Here is a 12,224-nt window from a genome sequence, read left to right as displayed (position 1 = left end):
CGGGAGGCTGAGACAGGAGGATCGCTTGAGGCCAGGAGTTTGAGATCAGACCAGCCTGGGCAACATAGCAAGATTCCATCTCTACGAAAAAAAAAAAAAAAAAGGTTAAAGAGCCAGGCGTGGTGGCACATGCCTGTAGTCCTAGCTATTCGGGAGGTGAGCCAGGATGGATGGCTTCAGCCCAGGAGTTTAAGACTGCAGCAGCATATGCGCCACTGCACCCAGCCTGGGTGACCCAGTGAGACCCCCATCTCCTAAAATTTTAAAAAAATGTAAGGCCAGGCATGGTGGCTCACGCCTGTAATCCCAGCATTTTGGGAGGTTGAGGCAGGTGGATCACTTGAGGCCAGCAGTTTGAGATCAGCCTGGGCAACATGGTAAAACCTGTCTCTACTAAACATACAAAAATTAGCCAGGCTTCATGGTATATACCTGTAATCCCAGCTACTCGGGAGGCTGAGGCAGGAGAACTGCTCGAACCCAGGAGGCGGAGGTTGCAGTGAGCCAAGATGGCGCCACTGTACTCCAGCCTGGGAAACAGAGTGATACTCCATCGCTAAAAAAAAAAAAAAAAAAAAAAAAAAAAAAAAAATTAAAAATCTACAAGAGGAGGAAAACAAACAAAAATGGGACATCAACCCAGACATGAAGGAAAAAAATTTTTTTAAGCCTTCATCATTGTGGTAAAAAAAACCCCGCCCTTAAAAACCCAGAAACCTAAGGTTTAAAGAGATGAGTGACCCCTCAATTCTTTGTTCCTCTGAGAACAGACTGTGTCTTTCATCTGCTTTTTAAGTCCTCTTCCCAAGGTCTGGCCCGATGTTTGGTCTCAATGGTTGTGTAATGTCTTTGAATGGATGAACTTTACTTCCCTACCAAAAAGTAAAGCATTCTCCAAATGCAAGCAATTGTGAAACAGTGATAAAGGTCGAGGGGGAAGCAGCATGGCTGAGAGCTGCTTTTGCCTCATGTATTCATTCACCTGCATAACTGAGCACCCACGTGCATGGATGTGTACCATGTCCAGACTGTGAGATGTGGACCTGCCTCACAGCGTACCAGGAGAGACGAGACCACACACAAAGAACCACTGGATAGAAAAGCTACATGAGTTTTAAAATAGGGAATTTCTGAAGCAGCTTACTACTGACAGCTGAAAACCATTGGCTTGACCACATATACAAAGGCTGCAATCTCAGAGGGATATTTCATGTATTTAGTAAAACCTAGGGAAATGAGGAAGGCAGGGCAGTTGATAAAGACTTGTAGGTACACCTTGGCCCCAGGGAGGCAGGTGGATGCTGGTGGAGAGCATCACCTAAATTAGCTGCCTCCTTTCTTGGCAATCCTGTTATCTACACCATATGAATCCAGTCTTTAGCTGGATATAACCATTCATTCACTTATTCATTCAGCAAGTATTTATTGAACAGCCTAGTCTGTGCAGACCTATGTTAACTGTCTCCAGCACACTCAATCCATGACATTAAAGTTACAGTTTTGGCCTTTGTGCATTAGCAATGACAGGTCCTCACTCTTACCACAAAGCGCAAGTCAGCTTGGCCTCTCAAGTGGAGAGATAATCATTCTATAGCAAGAAGTACAAAGATTCTCTGCAGACAAAACCAGTTAGCCAAGGGATCACACCATGTGTACATATAGAAGTTTGATGGATCAGAAGAAATATGTACCAGGGAATCAAATGTAGCCAGCCCACATACTAACAAACATCAAAGCAAGCCTAGTCAGACTGAGTCCCATTTGAACAATCTTTATAAAGGTTTCTTCATGTTATTTACAATTCAAAGTAAATTTACTTTATAAGCAGCTAGGGAATTCTTTATTTAGTAATGTCCTAACATAAAAGTTCGCATAACTGCTTCTGTCAAACCATGATACCGAGCTTTATGACAACCCAGAAATAACTAAGAGAAGGCAAACATAATACCTTAGAGATCAGGAAACATTTACACAGTTCAACTGTTTAAAAATAGCTCAACATTCAGCCAGTGAGTAGCGTGAATGCCAGCATACACGGTATACAGGTCCTTCAGGGAGGCGAGAGACCTTTCGACTGGTCTGCAGGTGCCTCCAAATGCTGGTCCTGTGGAACTTCTTTCTGAGTCTCGTTCTCTTCCACCGCAGTCTGTGGTCTGACACTCAAGTGTTCGAATTTCCAGGAATCGTGACTACCTTCATGTTGCTTAAAAGACCAGATGTAAGTATCACACAGGTGTTATATTTTCACTCAATTAATTGGCTAAAGATATATAACTAGGCATATTCTATCACTGAGTGAAAAATTTAGCACTAATATCTCAGATCCAATTCTACTATAACAAATAGTAAACATGATTTTAAAAAGTCTATAGAACCACAATTTCAAAAGCCCTAATGACGACTCACTTGTTTCAAGTAGCACTCATTACCACAAAATCCTAGTATATTCAGTGTAACAGTATTTGACCTGGGGTTTAAGAACATAAGCCAAGGTTAGGGAAAGAAAACCAAGTCTCTCTTTAACTTCCATCAGATTGGCAACTCTGGTCAACCCTCTGCATCTGCAGGTTCTACATATGCAGATTCAACAAACCACAGATCAAAAATATTTTAGCAGTAAATAAATAAAATAAAAAATAACAATAAAAAATATAAATTTTTAAAAATAGAGTATAACTACTTATATAGCATTTACATTGTGTTATGTAAGTGATTTAGATATGATTAAAGTATATGGGAGGATATGTGTAGGTTATATGCAAAAACTACAGCACTTTATAAAAGCGATTTGAGCATCCGTGAATTTTGGTATCCGCAGGGGCCCTAGTACCAAACCCCTGTGCATACTGAGGGACAACTATAAACCCAGTAACAATTTTAACAATGAACTACTCACAGTCCTTTCTTCGCCAACTCGTCTTAAAATGACACCTTCTGCCAATAAAGCCTTCCCTGTTTCCACAAATAACTTCTCTTCATCTGTTTCTCCAAGTTTCTGCAGCTCAGTGTACTTCTCCACAAACCTGTAATTCCAAGCAGTCACATTTTAGGTCTGTTTGTAAGTGTTGTTAAGACACGCTGTTACACAGTATCAAATGGATAACGAAATCCTTAAAAAATAATACGAATAGCCTAGGACTTATAAAATGGCTTACCGTTGACAGGTAGACTTGAAGTTTAGATTGAACAGATCAAAAGCTCTTTGACCAGACCCATACACTGAATAAAACTTCCTAGAAAATGCAAACAACATAATATAAATCTCTGATTATAGACTGTGAATGAGAATGGAATAAAAGAAAGAAAGAATAAGTGCTAGTTCCTGAAGAGTTAAGTACAGTACAACCCACAAAGCCTAAGCTGAACAGTTTTGTTTTTTTAGATAAGTAATGCACACATGCACATGGTAAATACATCAAATAGCACAAAAGGGTGGCCAGTGAAAAGTAACACTCCCTCCCATTTCTGCACCCCAGCCCCCCCAGTTCCCTTCCCAGGAAGCAACACTAACCAATTTCTTGTATATCCATCCAGAAATATTCCACTAATATACTAGTACATATGCACTATCATTCCCTGTCCCCAGCCACATTTTTAACCCAAAGAATAGTAAACCTTGCTCTACATCTTGCCTTTTTAAAAACTGAGGTATGGCTATGCACAGTGGCTCTTGCCTATAATCCCAGCAGTTTGGGAGGCTGAGGCAGGCAGATTACTTGAGACCAGGAGTTCAACATGGTGAAACCCCATCTCTACTAAAAATACAAAGAAATTAGCAGGCATGGTGGCATATGCCTGTAGTCACAGCTACTTGGGAGGGTTAGGTGGGAGAATCGCTTGAATCCAGGAGGCGGAGGTTGCAGTAAGTGGAGATCGCACCACTGCACTCCAGCCGGGGTGACAGAACGAGACTCTGTGTCAAAAAATAACAACAAAATAAAAATAAATAATAAAAACTGAGATAAAATTCACACATCATAAAATTAACTCCCCCCCCCCCCCCCCCCGGCCCAAAGAGACAGGGTCTCACTGTGTCACCCAGGCAGGTAGCAGTGCTGTGATCATAACTCACTGCAGCCTCAAACTCCTGGGCTCAAGCAATCCTCTTGCCTCAGCCTCCTGAGTAGCTGGAACTACAGGTTCGCAGCACCACCATGCCTGGCTAAGTTTTAAATTTTTTTGTAGAGATACAGTCTCACTATGTTGCCCAGGCTGGTCTTGAACTGCTAGCCTCAAGAGATCCTCCCACCTTGGCTTCCAAAAATCCTGGGCTTACAGGTATGAGCCACTGTCCCCAGCCCAAATTTAACATTTTTCAGTGTGCAATTAAGTGACATGTAGAAAACTCACAAAGCTGTGCAACTAGCACCTCTATCTAGTTCCAAAACACTGTCATCACCCCCAAAGGAGGCACTGTATCTGAGCAGTCACTCCCCATTTCTCCTCCCTACATCTTGCCTTATCAGTGCATGGAGATTGTTTCCAGTCCTTTGCTACTCTAAACCATGCTGCAATCATTATCTCTATTTATAATTTTAGCACACCACGTAAATAAGTCTGTGGCATAAATTCACAAATGTGGTATTACTGGATCAAGGTATATGCCTTTGTAATTAAGCCTTCCAAATTGCCAAAATGCTTTCCAAAGTGGCCGCACCAATTTACATTCACATCGGTAATATATGAGTGCCTATTTCCGCACACCCTGACCAAATGACATTGTCCAGCTGAGCATAGAGGCTCATACATATAATCCCACCCGCTTGGGAAGCTGAGGCAGGAGGATCTTTTCAGGCCAGAAGCTCACCACCAGCTTGGGCAACATGGTGAGACCTGAGACCCTGTCTCTAAAAGAAAAAGAAACAAAACCAAACAAAAAATACACACACACACACATACACGAGCCAGGTGCAGTGGCTCACACCTGTAATCCCAGTGAAAAAATATATATATATATATATTTAGACCAGGTGTGGTGGCTGATGCCTGTAATTCCAGCACTTTGAGAGGCCAAGGCAGGAGGATCACTTGAGGCCAGGAGTTCAAGACCAGCCTGGGCAATATAGTGGGACCCCATCTCTACAAAAAAATTAAAAATTAGCCAGGAATAGTGGCATATACCTGTAGTCCCAGCTACTCAGGAGGCTGAGGTGGGAGGATCACTTGAGACCAGGAGGTCAAGGCTGCAGTAAGCCATGATAGGTGCCACTGCATTCCAGCCTGGGTGAGATCCTGTCTCAAAAAAAAAAAAAAAAGAAAATACACACACACACACACACACACACACACACACACGTTCTCCAACTTTTTGATCTTAGCCAACCTGATAGGTAAGAAACCAGAACTCTTTATAGTTTTAATTTGCTTTTCTTTTGAAAGAGACTGGACATCTTTTCGAGTTTAAAAGCAAACTGAATTTCCTTTACTGTGAATTGTCCAAGTTCTTTGTCCGCTTTTTGATTTGATGGCTGCTATGGACTAAATGTGTCCCACCAAAATTAGTATGTTGAAATCCTAATCCCCAATGTGATGTTATTTAGAGATGGAGCCTTTCGGAGGTAATCAGGTCATGGTAATCAGCCCTCGTGATGCGATTAGTGCCCCTATAAGAGATAGGAGAGCTTGCTTCCACTCTCTGCTCCTCTCAATGTGAGGAATCAGGAAGACAGTCCTACCCAGAACCTGACCCTACTGGCACCCTGATCTCAGACTTCCCAGCATCTGGAACTATAAGAAAGAAATTTCGTTTGTTTATAAGCCACCTTGTCTAGGGTAATTTGTTATAGCAGCCCAAACTATGACAGTGGTCTCTTCTTAATGATTTCTAAGCAAACTTTGTAGCCACATACATACAAAATTAGTCCTTTGTCATATTGCAAAAGTCCATTGCAAAGATCTTTCCCAGTTTGTTGGCTGTCTTTTGATTTTGCTTATGGTACTTTTTTATACAGAAAATTTTAACATTTTCTTTTATGGCTTCGGAGTTTTATATCATGCTTAAAAAGACCTTTATCACTCAGATGATTTTTTAATTCTCCCATGTTTTCTTCCAGTACTGTTATGATCTCACTTTTTACACTTAGGTTTTAATACATCTTTTTATTTTATTTATTTTGTTGTAAGTAAGTTCTTTTTTTTTTTTTTTAAGAGATGGGTCTTGCCATGTTGCCAGGCTGTTCTGAGTGCAGTGGCTATTCACAGGTACAATCATAGTGTACTACAACCTTGAACTCCTAGACTCCAATGGTCCTCCTTCCTCAGCCTCCCAAGTAGCTGGAACTACTGGCATGTACAACCACTCTATAAGCTTTTTTAAATATCAAAAACACCAAAATAAAAAAAAAGAGGGCCACAAAGAGCTTCAATAAATTATATAAATACAAGATAATATTTTGGCATTAATAGAAATAATTTTTATATGTTCTGACAATAGTAAAAAATTTAAGAATAAAAAAAGAATTTAAAGAAATAATATTTAACAGGCTGGGCATGGTGGCTCATGCCTATAATCCCAGCACTTTGGGAGGCCGAGGTGGGTGGATCACTAGAGGTCAGGAGTTCAAGACCAGCCTGGCCAACATGGTGAAACCCCATCTCCCTAAAAATACAAAAAAAAAAAAATTAGCCGGGCCTGGTGACACATGCCTGTAATCCCAGCTACTCGGGAGGCCAAGGAGGAGAACTGCTTGAACCCAGGAGGTGAAGGTTGCAGTGAGCTGAGATTGAGCCACTGCACTCCAGCCTGGGAGAGAGAGAGAGCGCAACACTCTGTCGAAAAAAAAAAAAAAAAAAAAAAAGGTAGTATTTAACAAGAGAGACCAGTAAACTATTCCACATTCTCCAATCATTTATCACCCAGTTCCAATGCTATCTAGAGCAGAAGCACAATGATTTTTTTTTAATTTTTTTTTTTATTTCTTTATTTTTGAAACGGAGTCTTGCTCTGTTGCCCAGGCTGGAGTGCAGTGGTGCAAACTCAGCTGACTGTAACCTCCACCTCCTGGGTTAAAGCAATCCTCCCACTTCAGCCTCCAGATTAGCTGGGACTACATGTGCACGCCACCACGCCTGGCTGATTTTTGCATTTTTAGTAGAGATGGGGTTTCACCATGTTGCCCAGGCTGCTTTCCAACTCCTGACCTCAAGTGATCCACCCGCCTCAGCCTCCTAAAGTGCCGGGATTATACCTGAGAGCAAAGCACAAATGATTTTAATGTATCAGTGAACCACAAAGTGCATGCAATGGGTCTGAGAAGAAAGGTGCTGAAAAAGCATTTAATCTCCTTAAAGATCTCATGTCCTATGCCGAAAATTTCCAAGTAGAGCAAGAACATACTTGTTCTGCTACCTTAAAAGAATGCTGGGGTTAGGGGTCCCAGGGGGAAGCCTGGGCCCCAATTCAGAACATAATGACCTTATAAATTCCATTTTCTAGCATCCTGAAATAACAGTAAGAATAACGGATGTGTATTATCAAAGTCAATTAGGCACATTCATTGGTCTAAATATTTAAGAGAAAAAGGAACTAGACAAATCTAGGTACTAAAAGCTAACATGTATTCAAGGGGAGGGGCTTTGTCAGTAAACTCCTAGTGAGAGATTTACCACTTATTTAGATCTCAGATAAATGTATAGGGATGCTAAATGTGGCCACAGAAGTGGTTTCCAGCCTACTGTTCCTGAAATTGTTTCAGAAAACTAATAAAATTCCGATGGCCATTCTCCAAACAGTCCCAGTTCTGGCCCTCCACCACTCCTCTCCAAGGAATTTTCTTGCATTTCTCTCTACCAGCCTCGTAGTTCATCTGTTCATTAATCCATTAGCTTCTTCATTCAAGAGACAATTAATAAGCAACTTATATGCCACACATTGGGCTAGGCACTAAAGTTACAGGAATGAATGTGACAATGCCTGGCCTATGACAGTGCTTAATGAATGTTTGTTACTGAATAAAGACAGGGCATTTGTAATGTAGAGCTATTAAAGACAAGCTAAGGCCACAACAGGGGCAGTATGAACAAAGCTCTCAGGGCATGCAAAAGGGGAAACATGAAAACTGACTGGCAGCAGAAAAGTAGTCCCAAAAGAGTTGTGACATCTATTTTTTTTTTTTTTAGTATGAAAAAAATAGAGAACTTTAAAGACATTTTTAAGAAAGTTGCTAGAAGGCTGGGCACAGTGGCTCATACCTGTAATCCTAACACTTTAGGAAGCCGACGCAGGAGGATCACAAGGTCAGGAGTTCGAGACCAGCCTGACCAAAATGGTAAAACCCCATCTCTACTAAAAATACAAAAATTAACCAGGCGTGGTGGCGTGCACTTGTAATTCCAGCTACTCAGGAGGCTGAGGCAGGAGAACTGCTTAAACCCGGGAGGTGGAGGTTGCAGCGAGCCAAAATTACACCACTGCACTCCAGCCTGGGTGATAGAGCGAGACTCCATCTCAAAAACAACAACAACAAAGAATGTTGCTAGGAAACCATTAGAAGCACATTTTCTGTGACTAAGTTTTGGGAAAAGGAGAGTGAAGGAGGAAAGAAAATTAAGGAATGAATGCTTCTACTAGTTTCAACCCCTCATTTGCACTTTGAAAGATAACTCAGAAAAAGAAAGTTGAGTTTACTGAAAAAGACTTTCCCAAACCCGCTAAGCCTAAAGGCAACGAAGCCAGCAAAAAGAAAAAGTGGGTAGATTTGAATACATAAAATACTTCAGTGCCTAGCACAATGTTTAGCACAATGCTTAACACATAGAAGGCACCAAAAAAATTAGTGGAATGAAATAACTAGCTTCTATAAATTAAACAAGCATTATTAATAACAAATAACATATAAATAAATGTCTGGAGTGTATGTCAAAGACTTAGTATATTCAATTCAATAAAGAATTCTTACTGATCAATAATAACAATTATTAAAATAGGTAAAGAAGACAGATATTTCAAAAATAAATTCAAATGGCCAATAATCATGAAAGTAGAGAAACCTGTCAAAGAAACAGAAATTAAAATCTCTAGACACAATTACTGGTTTTTTTTTTCCAAGACAGAGTCTTGCTCTGTCGCCCAGGCTGGAGTGCAGTGGCATCATCTCAGCTCACTGCAACATCCGCCACCCAGGTTCAAGCTATTCTCCTGCCTCAGCCTCCCAAGCAGCTGGGATTACATTCCCGGGCCACCACACCCAGCTAATTTTTTAATTTTTAGTAGAGACGGGGTTTCATCATGTTGGCCAGGTTGGTTTCGAACTCCTGATCTCGTGATCCGCCTGCGTGGGCTTCCCAAAGTGCTGGGGTTATTATTTTAAAACTACCTAGATCAGCCAGGTGCAGTGGCTCATGCCTATAATCCCAGCACTTTGGGAGGCCAAGGCAGGCGGATCATGAGATCAGGAGATCGAGACCATCCTGGCTAACACGGTGAAACACCGTCTCTACTAAAAATACACAAATTAGCCAGGCATGGTGGCAGTCGCCTGTAGTCCCAGCTACTCGGGAGGCTGAGGCAGGAGAATGGCGTGAACCTGGAAGGCAGAGCTTACAGTGAGCCAAGATCGCGCCACTGCACGCCAGCCTAGGAGACAGAGTGAGACTCCGACTCAAAAAAAAAAAAAAAGAAAAAAAAAACCTACCTAGATCAAGATCCTGTCTCTTTTGGAGACAGGGTCTCCCTCTGTTGCCCAGGCAGGAGTGCAGTGGTGCAATCTCAGCTCACTGCAACCTCCACCTTCTAGGTTCAAGCAATTCTCCCACCTCAGCCTCCAGAGTAGCTGGGACTACAGGCACCCACCACCATGCCTGGCTAATTTTTGGTATTTTAGTCAAGACAGGGTTTCACCATGTTGCCCAAAGTGGTCTCGAACTCCTGAACTCAGGCAATCTGCCCGCCTCAGCCTCCCAAAGTGCTAGGATTACAGGCATGGGCCACCATACCTGGCTCAGAAAAAAAAATTCTTAAATAATCATTACCAATACTGACAAGGATAAAGTAAGAACTCTCAGAAACTGCTAATCAGAGTGTAAACTAAGACAACCCTTTTTTTTTTTTTCGGTAGAGACAAGTCCTGCTGTGTTGCCCAGGCTGGTCTCAAACTCCTGGGCACAAGCTACCCTTGCCTACGCCTCCCAAAGCACTGGGATTACAGGCACAAGCTACCACATCCAGCCTGTGATTTCTTCTTTATGCTTTCCTCGTGTATCTAAATTTTCTGTAAGTAGCATGTGTTGCTTTTAGAACAAAAGAGGAAATACTCTTGCCACTGAGCTTAAGAAAAAAAGAGAAAAGGGATGCTAAAAAAAATAAACAAAGAACACATGATTTTCCTTTAAATTCCTAGTGATTTGTCTCACTCTGTCACCCAGGCTGGAGTGCAGTGGTGCAATCTCGGCTCACTGCAACCTCCACCTCCCAGGTTCAAGCAATTCTCCTGTCTCAGCCTCCCGAGTAGCTGGGACTACAGGCACCCACCACCATGCCCGGCTAATTTTTGTATTTTTAGTAGAGACGGGGTTTCACCATATTGGTCTGATTTGTCTCGAACTCCTGACCTCAGGTGATCCGCCCGCCTTGGCCTCCCGAAGTGTTGGGATTATAGGCGTAAGCCACCACGCCCGGCCTCTCTTAGACTTTTAAGCATCCTTTCATCTGAGTGGCTTCAAAGATCCGGACTACTAGATCCATAGACCACGTTCCTCCTATCTCTACTCCTGGAGAAGGCAGGCATAATGATCACCATAAGCTTGGAGTCAGAGATGTGATTCTCAGATCTGCCACCCTCCTATGTATTTAGTAATTACTAGAAGTTAGCTAATTTCCTGGAGCTTCGCATTCTCCTTGAATAAAATGGAAACAACAATACTTCCTTACAAGTTAGAGTAAGGCCTTAGAGAATGAGATAATGCTTGCAAAGAGCTTAGTACAGTTCCTGGCCCAAAGCAGATGCCCAGAAACAGGCAGCTATAATTGCAATGATCTTTCAGTTGCTGGGCTCCAGATTCCAGTTTTCAGAACTTCAGTTTCACTATGGGGAAGGGGTGCTGACTCCCTAATTTGGCTAGATAAGTCTTCTCCACAGGGCAAGCCCCTGACTCAATTTCATATTTGAATTCCCAGACTGCTACCGAAACCTCCCCTTCTTAAGTTCTGTTGCCTCCTGTCCACTACAGGGCTGAGCACTCACGCTCTAATCTGATCCTCGTGGTACCAGATGTCCTGGATGGAAGCTTTGGCTTTGCCATATCGCAATCGGGTTCTTTGGAAGACGGGCTCCCTCAGCGGGGGAAAGGCGTTATATACGTCCAACCACAGAGGTTTCTCCTTCAGCACCCCGGCCCGAATCAGGTTCCGAGTCCTTAGAGAGGAAACAGAATGAAACTGGGTCACTTGCAGTAGCCTGCCAAAGCCCCTGAATCAGTCTAGCACAGCTTGGGACATTAAAGGTATTACGCGGTCTGCAACACAGATCGGGGGAGGACTGCTCCCCACCTACAGGGAAGGTCTGTCCACATCCCAAACCAAACTAACAACGCTCAGGGGTTAAATCCCTCTATCTTCTTTTGTGCGTCCCACCCACGTTCGGTCACGGAAAAATGCAAGAGCGGTCTAGTCAGGCCCATCGGGCTCTTCCTCCCTTCCTCTTCCCAGAGACCTCCACTCGGGGAGAGGCGGCTGCAATAATCTTTAACGTGACACATAAACTCAAGGAGAGGCATCCTCAGGCACAACTATTCGGAGCCAGAAGAAAACATGGGAATCTCACCCAGCTCAGCCCCGCACCCTGCAGAACGCCTCGCCCTGCTCAGGTCCGCCCCAAGGAAGAGCGTGACCAGCTGAGAACCCCAGCCTGGGGGAAGCACCCTCAGCCCACCGTGGCTCGGAGCACACACCGCGAGAAGACGCTCCCTACGGTTTCCAGCCGGCTGCCTGCCATGATCTGCGCCTGGGATCAAGCGTGACTAGCTGCTACCGGAACCGGAAGCGGCTGCTTCAGATAAAGGGCGCATAAGTTGCTGGCCGAGCCGAGGATCACTGTGCTTTCACCACAGCCCCTGCGGGAGAGCGGCGCAGGCAGAAGCAAGTGATAGGCCGAACGGGCGCGCTCCGAGGTTACTTGCCAGTTTCAGGCAGGAGCACTCGATAGCAGAGCCAAAAGGGAGGGAGCGAGCCAAAGCCGGACAGAAATAATAAATGACCGAGCTGGGGGAGGGATTCATTATGGTGGTTG

General features: G+C 43.4%; 1 protein-coding gene across 1 annotated transcript; it reads right to left on the bottom strand.

Moving 5' to 3' along the window:
- Positions 1–1,755: 1,755 nt before the first annotated feature.
- Positions 1,756–12,011, bottom strand: MRPS23 (mitochondrial ribosomal protein S23). Its single transcript, XM_008011341.3, has 5 exons — positions 11,887–12,011; positions 11,181–11,351; positions 3,156–3,233; positions 2,897–3,023; positions 1,756–2,203 (listed from the first exon to the last, which is right to left on the bottom strand). Exons 1-5 carry the CDS (start codon positions 11,928–11,930, stop codon positions 2,051–2,053), a joined length of 573 nt encoding a protein of 190 aa, XP_008009532.2. The 5' UTR covers positions 11,931–12,011; the 3' UTR covers positions 1,756–2,050.
- Positions 12,012–12,224: the final 213 nt, after the last annotated feature.

Source organism: Chlorocebus sabaeus, chromosome 16 (genome assembly GCF_047675955.1).
Source record: "Chlorocebus sabaeus isolate Y175 chromosome 16, mChlSab1.0.hap1, whole genome shotgun sequence".
In the NCBI taxonomy this organism is placed as follows: domain Eukaryota; kingdom Metazoa; phylum Chordata; class Mammalia; order Primates; family Cercopithecidae; genus Chlorocebus; species Chlorocebus sabaeus.
This window is presented reverse-complemented; position numbering and strand designations above follow the sequence as displayed.